This window comes from Euwallacea similis, chromosome 19 (genome assembly GCF_039881205.1).
Source record: "Euwallacea similis isolate ESF13 chromosome 19, ESF131.1, whole genome shotgun sequence".
Lineage (NCBI taxonomy): Eukaryota > Metazoa > Arthropoda > Insecta > Coleoptera > Curculionidae > Euwallacea > Euwallacea similis.
Window position 1 is genome coordinate 2574236 of NC_089627.1, and position 22244 is coordinate 2596479.

General features: G+C 34.6%; 1 protein-coding gene and 1 long non-coding RNA gene across 2 annotated transcripts; both read right to left on the reverse strand.

Moving 5' to 3' along the window:
• Positions 1-2737: 2737 nt before the first annotated feature.
• Positions 2738-10956, reverse strand: LOC136415280 (uncharacterized). The gene is made up of 8 exons (XM_066399800.1): positions 8065-10956; positions 7702-8008; positions 7575-7640; positions 7376-7513; positions 6620-6760; positions 6367-6465; positions 2875-2891; positions 2738-2791 (listed from the first exon to the last, which is right to left on the reverse strand). The coding sequence occupies exons 1-8, from the start codon at positions 10954-10956 to the stop codon at positions 2738-2740; spliced, it is 3714 nt and encodes a 1237-aa protein (XP_066255897.1).
• A 1247-nt stretch (positions 10957-12203) lies between these two features.
• LOC136415163 (uncharacterized) lies at positions 12204-17049 on the reverse strand. Its single transcript, XR_010752586.1, has 3 exons — positions 16910-17049; positions 16673-16855; positions 12204-12437 (listed from the first exon to the last, which is right to left on the reverse strand). It is a non-coding gene; the product is annotated as an uncharacterized lncRNA (long non-coding RNA).
• Positions 17050-22244: the final 5195 nt, after the last annotated feature.

The window sequence follows — 22244 nt, forward strand, 5'->3', positions numbered from 1 at the left end:
GATATTTATACGTAATGTCACATTTACTCGTAATGTGACATGGTCTAGACTATGAGTCAGATTCGCTTATTTTGGTTCACAACGATAATCGAAATGCTTCATGCTTTCAAACAGAACAACTAGATGGTTTTAAAATGGCTTCTAAAGCTGCAATTTTTTCCTCATTTAGTCGATTTCATAACTTTGCTAATTTTCCAAATTCTTCCACCAAACATAAAAAAACCTTGTACGAACAACGCCTAGACCTGCTTCCTTAAAAATTCGAAACTACACCTAAAGTCAAATTAAGAGTAATATGCAAATTTAGAAACTGATTTTACTAAAGAATAAGCGAAAACTAATACTAAATCTTAACCTTCTACTATGTACAAAAATGGGAAAACAGTGTTGACCTTAATGTACAGTGTGATAAAAACTACAAGGTTTGGACAAGAAATGTCTCGTTTTTGATAGGAGATAAGAGAGAAAACATAACTTGAAAGCTCTTTCTGATTATAAACTGACCATCAATTGCCACGGTACGAAAACACATAAACATATCCCGAGGCACGAACTCATTTGAGATTTTTTTCAAATAAATTAAGTATTCCTAAAATTTCAACAAAATTATATGACTTCTTTCTCTCCCTTGTTTTAACCAATCTGCAAAACATTCGACCCAGTGTCCGACTTCGTAAGGAAACTCACAGACGGGGGATTATCCAGAGTGTTGTTGCTTTCAAAAACAGATGATTCATTAATGGTCAGTTTAGTACATGATAAGAATTTTACTACTTTGACAAATGCGGAATATGGAATTTTCAATATTTCAGTAATATTTCAAAAACGTTCCGTAGCTTTTTGAAATGGATAAAATGGTGATTGAAATTTACACCACAAATCGATCGAAAGTGTTTATTTAGATCTTAGTTTCCATAGCAAAAAGTTGTGTTTACAGCCAGCGGGCGTTGTTATGTTTTTACGGCCCGTCGTTCTTGACAACGGTTCGTAACATAAAAATAACATCTGTTAATTTTTTAACTGGCTTGATCTAATAACTAAGTATAATATTATTTTACTGGCATGTAAAAGACTAAAAAAATATCGTTTATGTACAAAAGGTTTCACAATTATCGACCAAAAAAAGGATTACACCCTTGCCCAAATAAAGCCCTCTGCTTTGTATCGGATTTCAAACTTTGGCCGTGGGTGTAATCCTCTTCTTTCAGCCTTCTATACGTAAATAACTATAATTTAAGTCAGATTTTCTCTACAATCTTATAAATACCAGCATTTCTTGTCTAACCAGTCTAATTTTCACCGAAAGTTGAAGGACTTTTCTGCTTCCCATTTGCTAGTCTTTGGCAGAAATATACTTAATACTATTATAGAACTTCACATAAGTACCTAAATACCCATCACCCTTGTACAGAATGTCTCATTTTCATTTTCCCTTCTATTGGCATTTTGGGATACCCTTCATAAATCAATTGTCTTTTGAGATTCCAAAAAAGTGTAAACGATTTCTTATGCAGAATCTAGTGATGTTTTTTCCTGCAGCAACTGATTTAGCCGAGGTTGACAAAACTTTACTTTTTTTCAAACTGATCGATCATGAAAATTCGATTAACCTTTCGTTCGTTTCATAAAAAAGCAGATAACGTTCGAGAAAACCGCATCCTACTGCTTTCATTAATAAGTAAGATACCTAACAAAGTCAACAAAAATGGAACATCCTGCACCTGATAACAAAAAATTTGAATCACAAAGTTGAAAATTAAGAAAACTACTTTCAAAAAAATCACTAAAAGAGATTTGCATTTACAGATCCAAATCTTGAATGAAATGTAGGATGTTCCTAGGCATATCCTACGACCATAAATAAAGCAAAAAGTTCATATAAACGTAGGTCTGTTAACGCTTCATTTTACTTAATTTTAATTTTTTTCACATGTTCCACAGTTTATGAGATGTATAGCTCAAATTTGAAACATAACTAACTTATTAGGGCCTACATCCTTGGGTATGATAGCCGATTACAAGAATCTACAGACCCTTGTTTTTTCTAGAGTCGTGCGCCCTTCTCTTGTCACAACAACAAACTTGTTTTTCTTAAAAATCAAAAATTGTTGAAGCTATGGGATCAATTGAAAAAAAATTAGGCTTTGAGTCTCTCTATGTCGAAAATTGTGAACTTTGGAAACATTTTTGCAGAAATAATATATGTATGAAGTTTGGGAAAGTAGGTGGAGTCTATCCTGCACAAGTTATCTCTTATCGAAAGCAACTTTTCCGACCATCAACTTTTTCTCTGAAAGTAATTTTCCCATAATATACAGGGGCGATGGTATGTAACGTCTAAATAATGTTGGGACACCCTCATCCCTTAACAAAAATCTAATACTAAAACCAAAAAATAAATATGTGCAACAAACGAACTCACTTCAATAGGGCTCAAATTCAAGTCAATCTTTCAAGATCTTGAGAACCTGAAAAATAAATTATTTAAATATAAATGTAATGATTAGTTCAGCAATAGCTGGACCAATGGAAATCTGCAAAATTGATTCAGGTAAAGAAACAATGATAAAGCTAAGAAAGTCTAATTATCTAAGAACTATCTAGGCCCCTCACCTTAAAGTTAAGATACAGTGGGCCTTAAAATATCTCATCTAAGATATGTTGCTGTCACTAAAACTTTAAAGCCACTTTTGTCTGACAGGAACGGATTTTTATATGGAAGAGTTTAAGGTTAATTTTAGTCTTTAACTTTATGGTGAATGGGGGCAAATGCCACTAGAACTGATAAAGCCTGCAAGTAATGACATTCTCAACAACAAAAATATTACTATAAATAAGCTGCTAAATTTTCTTATTACTAAATTACTTACTTACCTGCAAATGCAATATCCCTGAAAATAAGTTACTAACAGAAAGACTATTGTGACCAATGTTATGTTTCCAATATTATTGACTTCGACTTTTCTTTAATAATTTTTAGTGTCTCTGGCTGGAGTCTTGAATTAATTAGAATTTTTGTCTTTAGTGTTAATAAGCCATTTTATTTCGGCAGCCGACAAGAATGTTTCAGCTGACAAAAACATTGCTGTAATTCTACTTGTTAGTTGATAAATGAAACCTCACTAATATTGTCAGAAAGCAATTTAATTTTATTTTGAATATACAGGGTTATTCACGCTATACAGCGTGGAATATTATAGCTAAAATACGAAGCTTTTAAAAAGTTTCACTTTTGGGCTATATGGGGATTTATTATGGCTACTTTTTAAAATTATTTTCACATTATACAGGTTGTCCCAAAAGCTCTAAAAGTATCAAAGTTGTGTTTTTTTTAATGGAACTCCCTGTATATTATTGCATTTTTGAATTCTCCGATCAAAATAAGTGTCTGTTTTAATAAGGTAAACTGAAGGTTTTTTAAATAATTTGAATTTTATCAAAATTTGACCTAATTTCCATGTTTTAAACACTTAAGAAGTATTAAAGTTATGCAAGTGTAATTTACAGTGTAGTGTAACAATAGATCATATTTTATATCCCAATCATGATAAACTTGCCATCTTATACAGGATGTACAAAAATTAAAACTAATCAAATAAGAACTTTTAGTGGCTATAACTTGATTAATTTAAATATAATGCTATACTTTTTAACTTACCAGGATATGTAATTTTTAATTATCTATCGAATGGTATTAGAGTGTTCATAGCTAAGTCTTCGCGTTTTTACAGAATACGCTAAATAATTATTCTTTGCGCCATTTGGTGTTTTTTAGTTGAAAGTTCTAAATCACATATCAACTATAACATAAAACAGAAACAAAATATTTATAATACATGTTCGAAATGTCTACCGTCCATTTCTAGGCACTTACAAATTATTTTTTTAAAACCACTACTAACTCTGTAAAGCATTTGCGGAGTAACAGTTTGAAACGCGTCTCTTATACATATTTTCATATCCTGTGAAGTTCTCGGAGGCATATTGTAGACAATTCCTTTTATGTATCCCCACAAAAAGAAATCTAGTGGAGTTAAGTCCGGGGATCTGAGGGGGCAATTTTAAAATCCATTTCTTCCAATCCACCTTTTTTTAAAGTTGGCATTTAAAAATCGCCGAACCTCACGATAATAATGAAGCGGAGCTCCATTCAACTGAAGCCACATGGTGGTTCTAATAGTTAAAGGGATTTTTTCTAATAATACTGGAAGTTGGTGTAAAAGGAAATTTAGAAACATCATACCATTTAAAGGTCCTTCAAAAAAATACGGTCCAATTAAATATGGGCCCAGTATTCCACCCCACACATTAACGGACCACCTATTCTGATTTCTCATGACTCTGTATTCATGAGGATTCGAATCAGAATAGTAATGAAAGTTGTGTCTATTTACAAGACCATTGTTATGGAAAGTTCATTCGTCACTAAATAGAGCTTCAACGAAAAAGTTTTCATTTTTTGCCACTTTATCTAACACCCACAGGCAAAATTCTGTTCGGTTGTCAAAATCATATCCATAAAGTTCTTGGCAAAGCTGGATTTTATAAGTATAAAAACTATGTTTTTTAAGAATTCTTGAAACACCCTTTGACTAATGTTCGTAACTTCGGATATCAAATTTTGACTAACATTGAGATTTTCAATAACTGAACCAACTACCATAAAAACATTTTCGTCATCTTCAGTGACAGACTTCCTTGTAATGGGTTTTTTGTAACTGACACTTCCTGTCTCTTGACACTGGTGCAATAATCTTTCAAAAACGGCTGGCTTAGGATATTTTCTTTCTGAAAACTTTTGAGCATAAACTCAAGAAGCCAATAAACAATTCTTATGACATTCTCCAAGAATAAAAATCATGTCAATACGCTCTTCTTTTGGATAAATCTTCATTTTGACTATGTAACACCACAACAATATTTTAAATAACAAATGATCTAAGCGTCTAAAATTACGAAAAATAATACCATTCTAGCAAAAACGAAAAACAAACTTCGCAGACTAAACTGACAGATTAAATAAATTATCTGACATTTTGAAATTATACATTGAAATTTTGAACTAAATAACACCAAATGGCGCAAAGAACAATTATTTAGCTTATTCTGTAAAAACACGTAGACTTAGCTATGAACACCCTAATACCATTCGATAGGTAATTAAAAATTACATATCCTGGTAAGTTAAAAAATATAGCGTTGTATTTAAATTAATCAAGTTATAGCCACTAAAAGTTCTTATTTGATTAGTTTTAATTTTTGCACATCCTGTATAAGATGGCAAGTTTATCATGATTGGGATATAAAATATGATCTATTGTTATATTACACTGTAAATTACACTTGCATAACTTAAATACTTCTTAAGTGTTTAAAACATGAAAATTTGGTCAAATTTTGATAAAATTCAAATTATTTAAAAAACCTTAAGTTTTAGGTATTGTAAACCTTATTAAAACAGACACTTATTTTGATCGGAGAATTCAAAAATGCAATAATATACAGGGGGTTCCACTAAAAAAAACACAACTTTGATACTTTTAGGGCTTTTGGGACAACCTGTATAATATGAAAATAATTTTAAAAAGTAGCCATAATAGATCCCCATATAGCCCTAAAGTGAAACTTTTTGAAAGCCTCGTATTTTAGCCACAATGTTCCGCACCGTATAGCATGAATAACCCTGTATGTTTAAATAATTTAGTGTATACTGGTTAACACTAGGATTTTAACATTTAGAAACACCAATAAGGCCTTACGTGATGCAACTTGCTTGCAGTGATGAAAATCACGCTCCGAATTTGGTTCGTCAAATAAACAACTGTTATATCATCACGTAAACAAATATTTCAATTTCCTTAATTCTTATTAGATAAAACCTTAACAATATTATCATGGTCAGAACAGTTCAACTGTATGTCTAGTATGCAAAAAAGACAAGTAATACGACAATCTTTATCTACTGCTGAAGCATATAGTGTGACCCATTTAAAAGCGGAACACTCCCATAAAAGTTGTATTTATCATCAGAATTGGCAAACTTTTTTTTAATTGTGGAACGAAAAAAAAACTGTCATTTAGGACAGAATGTCTCATATTTGCTAGAAAACACCAACTGCGTAATTGTTTCAGAACAAAAATGATGAAAATCATATTAGCGATTTTTCTCTAAAATAATCTAGAAAAAATTATTTCTTTAGTTTTCGCCCTCTGCCGTAAAGTACAGTTTTTCCGTTCTACAATCGAAAAAAAACTTTGCCAAAATCGAACGATAAGATAAATTTTATGACACTCTCCCACTTTTAAACGGATTACATTGTATATGTATAAACATATAGCATTCAATTGACTCATGCAAGAGCTTACCGATACCAGAAGCGGAACTCCTCAAAGAATATCGGTGTAATACCGGAGTCCACTGTCTCCTCCGCCTCTTCGGAGCATTCCTTAGCGCCTCGGATTCACCTATTATAATAATAAAAAGCAATATAGTTGTATCTTGGTCTAATAAGAAAAATGTTGACAATTTTTTATACTAAAGGCAATTAAGTTTGAGACATTCCTCGATTTCACTAAATGATTTTTGAGGGATACACACTCTAATAGGCACGTTACTTACGAATATCCGTTTTTAACCCATAACCAGTGGTTTGATCTTGAACTTGCTCCAAGGCAAACAAAGGTTTCGGCAATTCAGGCATCAACTGGTCCATTGAAGATTTGTCGATCACTACAGACGCAGGACTTGCTGGTGCTGCATCTGAAAAAGCAAGGCGGAAGATGCTCGTTACTGTTAGTTTGGTTCGTCCCATATGCAAATCTGTGTAGAGTAATTTTAGAATTCTCGTTCTCATAATATTTCATTGCTTTGGTTAATATCTGGCGACATGTTTGGCAGCTTTCAATTTTTTAGGCTACAAAAACTGCTCAACGAATGCCAAGGCGATTGTGTGGGTGTTGCGATGATAAGCCGATGAGCGCCAGACTATTCTGCGGGGGTGTGGGGCTTAACGAACGCCAAGTCTCAATGTATAGTGTAAAGCTAATGTGTGTGTTTATAGTTATTAGTTGTAGTACACAGGGTGGGAAAATTTCGATGCTTGCATGGGAAATCTCGGTAACTATAGCAGATAATTTAGGCGTGATTGGAAAGAAGATTTTTTTCCCTTCAAAATGAACTATGACGTATTAGAGCTAGAAGGAATCGACCTTACTTGGGAACTTAAATATTTCAAAAAATGTGACAACTATAGACAAAAAACACAAAAACTTTTAAAAGTTTAACACTATGGATTTCAACAAAGAACTTTCATAGATCATAGAAATTCAAAGAACTTTTCCTTTTTTCTTTATGAACACCAAATGGTTAACTTACCAATAACACAATTGGAATGACTGGTTTTGCTCATCTGGTCCGACAAACGATCAGCACCCACTTGCGTACGCTTCTTTCTATTAATGTACATCTTCAGCTGACGTTTTGTAAGTGATTCCTCTAAACCATCTTCAGACACTATTATGGAACACCAGCGGCTTCAAGAAACACCCAACCTTAACATATGAGTATTATTTACCTGGTTTTAAAGTGTCACCATCTTCAACCAATTTTTGCTCGAGAACCGATTCATTTTGATTTTTACCTGAGAATAATGAGGTTAAATATCTTCGAAACCAACTTTAAATAATTTTTGTAACACTTACCATTAACGCGTATCAAATTTCTCTTAATTTTGGCTCTTAAAGAAATTCTCCTTTTACTTAACACCACTGGCATCATTCTAATCTTCGCCTCAAGCTTAGCAACGTCCGTGGTTTTGAAAGTCATCAAAGTTTTACCTACCACACGAGAAATATGGCGCAAATGTTGTACTTTTTGTTGCAAATAGAAAGACTCCATAGAGGAAATTGCTAGCCATGAATTGATACGTCTGACGAACATTTTGAATTTACGATATCTTCTTTGGACTCGTTTGATACGAATTCGGATCCTTGCGGACAATTTAGATACCTATTGAGAAGAGGTATATTAACTGTAAAAAATATATAAAAAATGAAGAATTAAACCTGTTGTTTCAGAATATTCCTTCGTTTTTGTATGGATAATTTCCGGTTCCTTTGACGTTTGAAGTTGTTTAATGAGAGGCTCATCTCATCGTCTTTTCGCACAACTTTCGATGGTTTTTCTGGCATCTTTGCTATCCCGGGTTCTTCCATCATTTTTTCAGACACCTGCTTGGTTAGGGACAACTTGGGTAAACCTATCAACTGTTCTTTTCCATTCTCGCAGATCTCGTCGTTTGATTTGGCAGTTAAACAACCGCTAGCCTCATTAACGTCAATTCTAACACGGTCGTTCTCCTCAGGAATTGTAGAATAGATCGTACACTTCTCCTCCAAATAGTTATTGAAGGAACTCTGTTGGAAGTCCATTAACAGTTGAGCCAGATCGTTTACAGATTTGCCATTATGTACTGCTGGAGTTAATTTTTGGGCAAATGATTCGAATAAATTATTCCTTATAGAACCTTTGAGCCTCAGTTCTTTAACGTCTTCAAAAGAGTTCAGTAATTTACCGAGTTCCACTATGGACTGCTCCACATTATCACTTGGATTCTGTGTAGTAGTTTTCTCCATGGGTGCATTAGGAGTTAGAAAACTGCTCTCTTCCCATGTTTTGGGTTTGTTCTTGCTCGTTTCTGCATTGATTGTGATCTCTTCAGGCGTTGTTACTGTGGTAGTTATAGTGTTGTCTAGAGAGGATGCTTTAACATCTGGAGGAAGCTCATGTTTGCCTGCTAGTATTTTTTCTTCGGCTTGAACGGGAATTTCTGTTTTCTCTGTGTTGGCAAAATTTTCTAGAAAATTTAAAGAATTTTCCAGTAGAAGTTGCTTGGATTTATCTGCTGTAACAAAATTTTCTCGGGGCATCTTTTCTAGGCATAGAGTGTTTTCGGGGGGTAGCGCGTTAACTTTTAAAGCTTTAAGGTGGCTTTCTGTCAGGTTAATATTGACTTCACTAGGAAGCTCTGTTCTGCCTGACCTGACACAGTTTTCTTCTTTTAAAGAACTATCCAAGAAATGTACTTTGTCATTCAAAAGAAGGTCCGATTTGTCTGTCTTTGGAACGTTGCTTTGGGACATCTTTCCTAAGTAAGATAAGCAGTTTTCCGAGCGAGATACCTCCACATCTAAAACTTCTAGCTTCTTTCCTATTACAATTCTGTTGATTTCTCTAGAAAGTTCGAGTTTGACTGTCTTGACATAATTTTTTGGTGGTACATCGTCTATCACATTTAAAGAATTATTTAGGGCAGATACTTTGGTTTTTAAAGAAAATGTTGCTTTGTCTGATTTGATAAAATCTACATTGGACACCTTTTCTTGCCCATGTAAAGTATTAGGAGCTTCTAAAGGCAGCTCAAGATTACAATTTATTTCTTTTTCGTCAATTTCAAAAGGAAGGTTTGTTATCCGTTTATTAACAATATCTTCTTGAGAGGGCGATGCTTTTACTTTCAAAGTCGGCTCAACTTCGCTAGCTGCTACCTTTCTGTGGATTTCTAAAGAAATAGCTGCTTTGTCTGTCTTAACAGAGTCCTGAGGCACCTTTTCCGGACCCTCTAAAGTAGTAGTTGACACTTTCACCTCCAAAGGCAGTTCAAAGTAATCATCTACTTCTTTTTCGTTTTTGTCAATGGCATTAGCAGGTTTATGAGTCTGTACAATATGCCGCTGGCACTCACTCTCTAAAATACCTGGGGACACATTCGGCGACCATACTTTGAGGTCTAAAGGCTGCTCAGTATTGAATCCTACTATTTTCCTTTCAGTGCCTGAAGAATCTGGTTTCTCTGTCCCAATAAAGCTCTTCGGAAGCATTTGCTCTTTGGTAGGCAAAGAATTGTCACTGAGCGATTCTTTGACTGTTAGAGGCTGTTCTAGTTTGCATACAATCGCTTTTATTTCAACTTTAGAACCAACTATTTCTTTGCCTGCAATTGTGAAATCCGGTGGCGGAGGTTTTTCCATCAATAAGACGCATACAGCATTTCCTTGATCCTTTGCCATTATCTCCTCCGCTGCATTGCTAGTTGAGCAAACTACAGAATCTATCCCTGGCGCTATATTTTTACCAGACATTTGCATTATTGAGTCAACTTCCATGGGTGGACCTAATTCCACATTTATCACACGAACATCTTTCTCCAATGGTTCTAGATCCTTTTGTCTGGTATTTTCAGATGTATTGGGCTCCAAGTCGCCGAGTATAAGCAACCTTTGCACATATTCCTTGTGCCAGGGGTCAGGTCTCTTCGTACTATCATTTACAACGCTTTGCTCAGCCTCGACCCTATTTTGCTTAATTTCTAACTCCCAGTCCTTAGATTCAGAATTTTCTTGAACGTCTTGTGATTTAATGGCAATAGTTGGAGATTTACTCAAACTTTTAAGGATTGATCGTCGTAAATTTTGTATTTTGCAAGATGTTACTTCAGGGCTGGTACATTTTACAGCGCTTTGGCCTCTTTGATCACTTTGAAATATTTTTTTTGTTGTATCTGTTTTATTTCCAATAGAGGTTTCAGTATAGTTTACTTTAGTAGGCCTCAAAACGCCACCAAAACAAGAAGTTCTATTCTCTGTTTCTTGCCTTTTTTTATGGTTGATGAGTTTGGTTTCAGAACATTTAAAGCTGGCCTTTTGTTCATGCTCTACATGGCTTTTAAATTTAATCATTTTCGAAGGAAAACTTTCTTTTCCGAGTTGCTCTTTTTTCGGCTTATATGCTAAGCTATTACTAGTTAAGTTCATTTCACCGTTCTTACTCGGAACCTTCACACGAATACTTTTAGTATTATTGCTAATGTAAATTTCATTAGTTGAGGGAATTTCTTTATCAATTTTTTCGACAATATTCGTGGCTTCTTTATTACTGGAAGCAGACTCGTCTTGCATTTTGACTGTAGATAACTGAAATAAAGGAGTATCTATTTGGGACGGAATAAAGACTAATGAACAATTAAGTCTAATACATTGTCATGCCCATGGTATATGCAGTGCATTTTACAAATAATTTACAAATAAACGTTTCATATGAAACGTGCACCTGTGAAACGTGAGGCCCTATGACAATTGTACTTTAATATACTATTGTCACACCTGTGCGGTAAGGTGCTACTCATCGCATGCTCGCAGGAAAAAATTATTAAAAATTACTAAATTTTACAAAAAAAAATTGATTTTTGTGTTGCCCCATCTGGTCTGAAATCATCCCACTTTCGATATCCAAACTCCGTATACAAACATCAAGTACTTACATAGCTAGTCAATGATGCCTTATCTGCTGCACAAGTAACTTCTGTGCTTTCTCCCAAATTTTTACGTTGAACTCGCTTTAGCAGCAACTTAAGTTTTCTCTGTTCTCTATCTTGATCTCCAACTCCGCCCAAACTCTCCTTGAATATCTTTGGCTTCAAAACACTCTGAGGGTTTCCATTCAATTGTTTTAATGGCTGCTGAACATTGGACGTATCGGAAATCTGGGAGCTTGTAATTGTAGATTTGTGAGAATTCAATACCTCGACTTCAAGCATTTGGTCACACTCAAACGTCAATGCTTCTAATTGTTCAACAGAAGCAGTTAATTTCCGATCTTCCATTATCACTTCAAGACTTTCGAAGATGTTTTCAGGCATCACTGGATCGAAATCTGGTGTTTTGAAAGTTACAGTTTCGTCGTTCGAGTAATTATGGTCTCGCATCCAGGATATTTTGTCAGCAATAATTTTATCTAAAAATTGTACGAAATTTAGTGCTACAAGAAAACTGCACTGTCCATATGAAGAAGAAAAACAGTCTGCCATTCTAGTATAAAAGCAGAAGTATTGAATGCTTACCAACTTCCACAAAACTATTTTCATTGATAGGAGTATCTTCATCTAAAATTCCGTGGATCATTGTACTACCTACTTCGCCCTTTGTTGGACTCAAACTATGTCGATCCTTGTCATTCACATTAAAATTAAGCATTCCTTTGGCTCTAATTTCCAAAGCCTTTGAGTTGAGAACTAAATTAATGTTGCCAATTGGCTTAGTCGAGTTGTTCTGTTTTAAAGGTGATTTGTTGCTTGCCGCTGACTGCTTAATATTTAAATTTTGCAAATGCTTGGGAGAAGTTAATAAGCTTTCGTTGGGGAATGAAGGATTATTCGGTTGAAGTTGGCCACTCAGGGGGTTCAATTCAATTGTTGAGTTAGCGATCTGCATATACATTTTTTCTCCTAAATAAGCCTTAAGTCCCCTTTCAAGATAATTCCCGTGTTTTGTGTTAGTAACATCCATTACATTCTTTATCAAGCCTGAATAAGAGGCGTCATCGAGATGATCGAGTACCTCAGCTCCTTTTTCTAATGTGTCCATTTTTATGTAATTTTCCACTGAAATATACGTCACATTACAATGTTGTTAGAAAAGTTGCAAATGATAAAACTATGTCCCTACCAACCATACCAAAAAGCATCTGAATAGACTAGATAGACGACTGATTTTGGTTCCACTGCCGCGATTTCAAAATTCAGACAAATTTTATGGCGTTGAGACTTACGAAGTCTTCATTAGTTACTACAGTTTCAAGCATTTCAGAGTGTATGAAAAAATAAGGTCTTAACAATAATTTCTTGGGGAATAATCGTTTTAAGATTTCAAAACATATATCTCAAATTTTACTTGAATATGAAGCAGATATAGGGTAAAGTGGGGTAAATATGCGCATAAGCTTTTTAAGCTACTCCTCTTTGCGTCAAGAGGTCGCCACATCCATGAAAGTATGGACGCGAATATCCTCTCTATAGCTAATTTGTTATTTTCTCCTTTCGGTTCAGTCGGCGACGTACCTTCGTTTTGACCTGTAGTGTGTTTTCACAGCCCAAATTCAAGTTCAGTAGGACAATAAGCGTTTTTTTGGAAGGGATTTTACTACATTTTTTTGCAAGTTCTGATAAAAGCCTTTGCCGCGGATTAAATATTACTTTAAATGATGTTTAATTATCAAATTGCAGAATTTGGCCACTTTTATTGATTACGTACCAGGTCGAATATTTGTTTGTTATTCCAGCACCCATGATGATAAACCGAAAACTGGACCGTAATCATATATAATAAAAACAGCCTAAAAAATGTATTGCTCGAGATCAAATCAGAACAGATGATCGTTTTTAAGGTCGTCAAACCATGCTCGACAGTCTCCAGAAATTAAAAGGGGCGCCGCGGAAGTATAAAAAACCCATGAAGGATATTCATGTGCCCTTCGGATAGATGTTGAAAGGTCACTAGCAACAAGAGTAAAAATTTTAGAAAAATGGGGATTTCCTTAACCCAGAACGAGATTTTGGGTTGAGTACCACAATTCGTAAAAGCGAATAAACTCACAACAGCTTTTCAGAAATTCTATGCCAGGAAGAATTGCTTTCCGGGATTCAACAAAAGATCTCTCAATATAAACAAGTCAGAAAAGCGTAAATATTCGAATATTTTAATACTTTGATTACTTAAAAAAACATTAAATTCACTTAACATAAAAGATAAGTCTGACACAATATATGAAATATTGATGAATCAAATCTATGCACAGATCCGACTAAATTCAAATTAACTAGGTAAAATTGAATATCTGTTTTAAAGATTAGCGGTCCAGGTAGGGAAAATGTCATCGTTTTGTTACTGATCAATGCAACAAGTGAGACAGCTTAACTTCTAATAATTTTTGAAGTGGTTCGTTCACATGTGGAAGATCAGGAAACTAGATATCCAGGAAAGATTCGCACAGCTTTTAAAAAAGGCTGAATGGAAACAGATGTTTTCAAGACGTGATGTAACATCCCGTAACTTTTGAACGTACATATTTTAATATCATCTTCGGTAATCACTATGCAGCTCTGGTTATGTACGATGGTCACTCTACGTGTATTAGTGTTGTAGTATAATTAGCAATTCGCGAAAACATTACACTTTTGAAATTGCTCCCACACTGCAGTTACCATTTACGACCTCTGGATGTGCCTGTATTGAAATCTTTCACAAATAAGTGTAACTCATATGGTATCTCCGTAACGGGACGATATAGGCTGAAAACTATCTAAATGTTTATTTGTTTAATTTTTGGGGGACTTACAATCAAATACCATCCAAAATCATTCAAAATGGTTTGAAACAATGTGATATTCATTAATTTAGAAAAACGTGATAAATGATAAGTTTTACCCAGAAACCTTAAAGCATTGGAGGTACTCCCAAATAGAGAAGCGCTCTACTTTGCCTCAAGAAAATATATGAATATTCTTCAGAAAAGAACAAAAAAATAACCTTGAAGGAGCGGCCAGCTGCGGAACACCAATCCATCAACCTCTAAGAAACAGCAACCGTCAACTTCTAAGGTGCAGCAACCATTAATCTTCAATAATCATCCCACTACTGAATTGCAGGATGCTGATCAATTAACTTCAGATTCATAACTGATAAAATCATTCAAAATGGATATGATAAAATCTCGTCCAGGCAAAAATAAGCGACAAAGAGTGATTATGAGATCAGAAGTTATAATTAATGCTGAAGTATTGCAAAGACTAGCGAAAAAACGAAAAGAAATAAAGGGAAAAGGAAGGGAAAAACGAGACTGAAACAATGAAGAAAAAGATGAGGTAATCATGAAATATAAAAGATTCTTATAATGAAGAATATTATTTATTTAAATGATTGAGGAAAAGAAACGGAATGCAGATACAAGATAATGATAAAACTCAAAATGTTGACAAAAACAAATAGGGTCTGGTAAGAGACCTCCAAAAAGGCTATTCAATATTTCACTGGGCAAATCAGAAAACCGATAGAAGAGGAATGGGAAGTGAAGTTTTTAAAAGTAGTTCCTACATTAAAACATTTAAATTTAAGAGTTGCCCGGAGTATTCTTGGAGATAGATACTGCCTCAGAAAGTCTATACATTTTCACCACATTAGAATCCTGGAACTAAGAAAATTAAAAAGTTCCTAACTTCATCATTCCGATTAAATTGGTTCTGTCTGTAAATCTGTTACGTTTCCCCCCTTTTAGCGTTTATTTACAAACTGTGTCATTAAATTACGACCGTTGTTACGTTTGCCCCATTTACCGGGGAAAATGTAGCAGGTCGACGGAGTTAAAAAAGAATTATTGATAAAATTTTGCCATTATTTTTTCAATTTTTGTTCTCGTAAATCAGCAGTCTACTGACTTGGCATTTTTCGTAATTTATACAGAATTTTATCTATACTCGTATATTCTACATATTACAACTATTTAAAAAACAGCTGCACTTACTCCTTACCTTATTGCCCATTAAAATACAAAAGGCAGGCCAAAAGACAGATTATTTCAAATAGGTTAGAGGAATTTTAATTAATGAAGTTTTGAGATATCTCCAAAAAATGTTATGCCATTATGTACATATTATAGCTGCATGTAATCTTGATAGACATATTATTATATTTTTTATCGACCAATTTAGGATTCTCCGTGTCTGCTCTCATTAGGTTTTACTGTTCTGATTTCAATGATGTGCGATTATTTCTGGTCATAATGGATATGGACCTCAAAAAGTTGATGTTTTTGTCATTACTTACTACTATACAATGGATCCCCCTACAACACGATAGACACGTTACGTGATATGAATCTGTGTGTTGTAGGAGTCACTTAGATTATGCAAATACGTGACGATCCAAAGCGATAAACTTACTCGTTAAATTTAAAATAATTCTTTTTTAATAACGAAGCTTACGCTACTACAAGACAACAATTTTTATGGCCGTTGAATAATAAATGTTTTTTACCATTTTGTACCTTCTTTTACCGTGTGATAGGGGGGCTACTGCATTTAATTACGAAATTCAATTACGTAATTCTACAGACAGTACCAGCCTTATGGGGGAAGTGAGATTGAATGACGGCCCATGACGGTGGAGTTTCTGGGTCGGCGGTTTTTCTTGAGGATGGACGGTGATGATTAAAATTTCGCCCAAGGCGCTAGACGTGTTAAGACCGGCCCTGGCTACAGAAGACTAAAATTTAGTTCTGTCCACAATGGGATTCGTACGAACTTTTACCACAATTTTCTTGCAAAGGCAAAATATCAGACGATTATTACATGACATATACCAAAAACTTTACATCATTATCATTATTACAATCCGTTGCTCTGCATCTAATACCTGAGCAAATACGCGTTAACAGCCATGTGAGTGCAACCACGTGGTCTGTCGGCCACATGGGCGAAACCTTGAACAACTTGAACACGTGGTACCGACGGCATTCCCCATCGGCCGCCTAGCAACGGTCGATTTCGTCATCTTTTCGAAGAACCAACAATCCCATGAAATCGACCAATCTATTCCCAGAAAAAGAACACGCCTCTCTCGTCTTAACGTCTCTGAACTAACGCACTTCATGTTGGCGCCTCTCGAACAAGAATGACGTAATACTTTTAAATCTTGAATGAAGGGTGGTCCGACAAAGACAGTCTGATAAGGAAACGACAGATTTCAATCCTGACGACCTTCCAAGAACCCATGACGCGACACTGCGCTTGACTTTTGATAAGACCAACTGAGATATATTGTATTAAAAATCAGACGTGTCTACCTGATGAGGAACACGATGCGTTTTTCATGGGAACGTCCTCTTTCGGTTTTAGATTTTTCTTGTAAACCTTCAGATATTTCGGAGCTTTGGAAGGATTCGGAGGAAGCCACTGGGCGAATATCTTCCTCTTTAAATTTGTGTGAAAATCTAAGGGTTGAATTATCTTGCTCACATTAGACGGACCTAAACAATACGCCAATTAATTTATTACGTATTATGAAGTACCGGTAATTCTACCTTGATTTTCCTTTATGTTTGGTACGTCTTCGAAGCTCATAACAGGACACAAGGAATTGCGTCGGACGACGGATGTTCGCTGCAATTTGAGTGGTGGGCTCTTCCAATTAACTACAGTCCATTCAGGTGCCACTTGTGCTACTTGCTCTCTACTTAATGCCAAATAAAAAAAAACAATAATAATAATAATACAAAAATCTCAACACACCCTGTGGAAGATATGCTACTAGTAACTGTAACTGTCCTGCAGGACGTCCTGGAATTTGCGGAATCAGTCGTGAAGGGGCTTTGTACAAAACTCGATTTTAAAATCCTGTGAGAACGCTAAGAAAGTAGTAAAGCAAATTAACAATAAGAGAAAAGCTCTTGTTTAACTAGTTACATTTAAATTTTTTATGGTCTGGCTTCCTGAAGACTCGCAAAATGCAGATTCCGGAAGAGGTTCATGTATTGACTCTACTACCACTTTTTTCTCCATGACGTTTTCCCTGGAAACGACGTGTAATGCTATTTTTAAATCAAACTAAAGTAAGGACGTGAATATCAAGATCGCATGTCCACTTCTGACAAAAAAATCACACACCATGATAATGGACATTAAAGTGTTGCTTAAACATCAATACCCTATGCAAGCTAATTATGAATTTTCTTTCAGACAAAACTATTTTCATGTTTCCTAATTTTGTTATGTAATATATGCTATTTTAATAATTATTTCATCAAGTAGGGTAATACCTTTAGCCCATAATAACTTAGTATAAGATGAAAATTCATGACACACTCCTGTATAACGTAGCTACCTCGATGGGAACTACATTCCAAAAATTAGGTAAAGTCGGTGAAATAATAAATATTTAAGTACGCTCCTCGAGGGAAGAATAATAAGACTACTCCCCATTGCGTCCCAGTGCAATTTGGCTTAACCTGGTGACGGGCCCTCGTCTTACGACGTACCGCAATCACTGAAATCACCAAGTTCTTCTAAAATAACTTCAAATCGTTTGTAGTACGTTGGTCATCTGTGACTCACGGGAATGTTCTGGTCAGCTTATACCTGGGAGTCTCCACAAGCAGTCACATATACTGCTCATATGTAACATGGTCATGCAAAATACATGACCTAGAGGGTTGAGAATATCTTGAATGTAAGTTTGAAGACAACTCTCAGCGCGATGATGGCAAGTTATGGAAATTTTTTTAATCTCGGGAAATTGCATGTGTACCACCGATTTTCCTTTAGATTTAGGGAAATGTCAAACTAGCAATCATGGTAACTGGCTCGCCCATTATTTGCACGCGATATTTGGCTACCGTGATGCTTGATTACGCAGCCACAGCTAGGTACACTCAAACTAGATAATTTAAAACGTAAATAGTGTTATTGAAACGTCAAAGTTTTTATTCTCAATATGCGTTATCATTGGTACTGGTCGTGCGCAAAGTATAATCATGATAGTGTTCTAATTTAAGTATGCAGTAGGTCAAGTTAACAAGTTTAGGATGGTGAAAGAAACTCCTTTCTATTTCGAAAAGGTCTACGTTTCGACCATATATCTGGTAGTCCTTAAGATTATTCGATTCCAAAGAACTTTATGTCTTCACTTTATCCATTTAGACATGATATTTCTTGTTGGCAGGTCAGAACTTTAAAGTATCGGAAAGTCAGGAGGTAACGAGACTAAATCAGTATCAACGTTAAATTGCGACCCAATGGCCTACATCTCGTATTTAAATTACGAGATGTCTGTTGCCATTGTTTCCTCCACAAAAAATAAACTTTTTATGAAAAGCTCGAAATCATGCCAAATTAAGATGTAAAATAAAATCCCGCACGCATACACTCTACTTTCAATTAATCCATAGCAGTAGAACATCTTTTGAGGACACTTTGGTGCACCAAATTGACTACGAAACTGGTTGGAATGATTGAAAACTCTAACAATTATTTCTTTTCACCAACAAAATGAGTCGGTTGCTTCTCGGATTTTTTGTAACTTTAAGAGTTTCGGTAAAAATTGTTTATGGACGATTTTTTAAAAAGTTTTAAAGGTTTTTATTTCCTAATTTGATCCGGAAAACTTTAAAAATTTGTTTTAATTGATTTCGTTGAGCAATTAATCAAGTACAAGAACCTTCTAGGAACTGTACAAAAATTTGAATAAACCCACAAAAGATAACCACACCTCCTAGTACTTTGCTTTAACCCATTAAACCCTAATGAAGCCTCATTTAAAAGATCCTGATTGAACTGAACGACAACCAGCCTAATTTCCCACACAAATCCGAGCTCGTTAAGATTTCTTGTGCCTAGTGTCGAGATAATACATGTATCAACTCTTCAATCCTGCGTATGTTGCGTGTAAGGTCACGATCTTAATTGCAAATTTTGCAGTTGCTCAGTTGCAAAATTAACACGAAATCGGAAAATACTAATTATGTGAGTTTTTTCGTTAACCCTGCATTGCCCATAGCAACGCCTATGGGTAGCTTGGAAGTGACAGTATACTTGTGCAGTTGGGCACGTGCACTAATTGTTGCGCCTGCTTCACTGAAATTTCCCCATAGAATAAATCGGTTAATAAATACGAAAAGAAAGGATGTTTTAATGAAGATAATTGGCAATAAATGAAGAATGCAAGTGACGGCATCTGGTGATGTTAATTTAACAAATTAAACCAGTTCCGACTCGCTCTTAATGGAACAGCCCATACCTTAGCGTCACTGACAGATAAATCTGACCGTCGCGAAGGACTATAGTTAATGGTCTCTGAACTAGTTCAAACCGATTCTTTGAAGTTGAAGCCTGGCATGACTTCTATTTAATTGATTTGTCTGGACAAATGTTGAAATTTGGCCTAAACTGCGGCATCAAAATAAATTCAGAGTTTTCCTTCTGAAAGTAATTGTGGTTTGTGTCAACAAACTGTAGGCGGCAGGAATAAATTCTAATAAAATCGTTTTGGGTGCTGTAGGATGAATGTGCTCTAATTATTTGGGTGATGCTGAAAGGCAAACAAACCCTCTCTCTACGCGAGAAAACTTTCTGCAAAGGAGAAAGAACATTTACATGTAGAGAGTCACTGACCTTATTTTGTTTAGTAACACCGCGGCTTCTCTTTCGATTTCCCTATACGCAGAGTCAAAAGTCATCAATATGTATATATTCCTAAAAAAAAACGCCTTATCGTGGCGAGAATTTAAAAAATGTCATCTCCCGTATCACCTCGTAAAACATCATAACCGCACAGGGAGTTAATGCATCTGGTTGCTAACCGACCATTTAAAAATCTATATTTCGTATCACCACCATTGTAAGGTCAAACTAATCAGAGTAGTTGCGTCGCACTTGCATCAGCATTACGACTGGTTTTTGGGCAGAGACCATAAATTTTTTATTTATTTGTAAATAGATAGTGTGTAGACTCCATGCTGTCTCTCACGTATGCACCCAATTGATCACCCCGTATTTCCATTATTATTTCATTTAATAGATTTACATGCAGCATTCTTGCTGGTTAATCAATATGGGTCAAGATGCCTATAAATGATTAGTCATATTTGTATGGCAATATACTGGTTACTGTGACATGCAGTAATGATTCACTTATTAAAGTTACTGCTTATTAATAGTAGATTTTTAACTGTTTTTCGATTGGTTTTAGGAAAGAGATTGGGAGGTTTTACAAACCGGAAATGCATAGTATTAATGTACATATTTAAAGAATTTGAGGTTGGTCATGGTTATGAGGATATCAGTTTTGTACAAAAAGAATCAGGATTATTTTTCTTATGGATTTATTAACAAATGTTAATAATGAAATAATATAAAAATAAACCGCGTAAAAAAACCTTCAAATCTATTACATAACGACTGTCACAAGAAAATATAAACTTCTAGGTCAGTTGACTCATTCTCCAGATTCCTTTGATGTTTTATGCAGGAAATCTAACCTCAGAGGAGATCTCAAAAGTTGTTGCCAATATTTTTTATGCCACCAAAAGATGTTTCATAATTTTTCTTGGTAATTTGGCGAAGTTTCCAAAGTCAACAAGTTTGATTAATGAATTGAAATTTGATATTGAAAAATTGATAATAGAAAATGAGAAGATCGAGACTTTCAAAAAAATTTTGTTTAAACTAGGGAAATGGCAACACATTGATAAAAATTTGTTCAAGATGACATGATGACACGGTGAATAAATATATGTATCTAATTTTTAATTAAAAGAATCATAGGGAAAACAGTCAGTATAAGATGATCGGTATAAGAAACATATGTAAGTAAGCAGCGGTCGTTTGAAGTTTATTCTGTAATGAAAAGTTTCCACTTTTGACATGTTTTGTAATTGTAAAAATTAATTTTTTAATCACTTAAATTTTGTGTCAGCCTGTTCCTTGTGACCTGAACGTAAAACAGACAGAAACGGAACAGGAACTTTCAGAGCAAAAATTTGAAAAAAAAAAAAAAACGATTTTTTGAAACTATATAAAATATTTGAGTTTTTTAATTATTTATTGCTTCATTATTCCTTTTTTATCCGAGAGCACTTTTTCAGGTACTATTTTACGTTTTCAAAGACAATAATTTTGTTCTTCTCATATCAACTTTAACGTTTTGAAATACGGATCTGGATTTTTTTCCCTTTCTAAAAAGCATTTAAACTCACAAACTCAAAAATTTCCTTCTGAAAACTCAAAATATCACACTTTAGGTTTTTTCGTATCCTTTTAAATGTCTAAAAATAGACACCGACTTTTATACATTACAAAAGACAGCGCTTCTCATTAGACAACTATCTGTTGTCAAAGTTAATAATTTTTTGTTATGTTTTGGAAACAATTATTGATTTTCGATTTTAGAAATAGTCCAAAAAAATGTTCTGAAAATAAATTAGTAGGGACTTTTTGAAACCTCAGTGTGCTTGTAGTTAGTAATCATAATGGAATCCGTTATTTACGAAACGATAGTGGAGAACTTCGTTATAGTTGTTGACTCAAGAAAATTGTAGTTGCACTTTTTTTCACGGTTCCAATTAAATTACTACTTTAATTTAATTAAAGGATTGCTTTTCAAACAAATTGAGCAATTAAAAACTAAATTTCTAGTTTGCTAAGATACAATTCGTATAAGGTTTTGAGATTAGAAAGAAAAATGTCAATTTGAAAAATATCAAATTTGATAAACCGAACAACCTGTACTTCTAAAAACTGTCTACCTGACGCCCATCCCTAATCCTTATTGTTATTAAGCATAAAGATAATCATTCTCAATTTTAAGGGTTCTAAGAAGCTTTTAGTAAGAAGGGTGACGCCAGTTTTGGCAAATCAGAAACT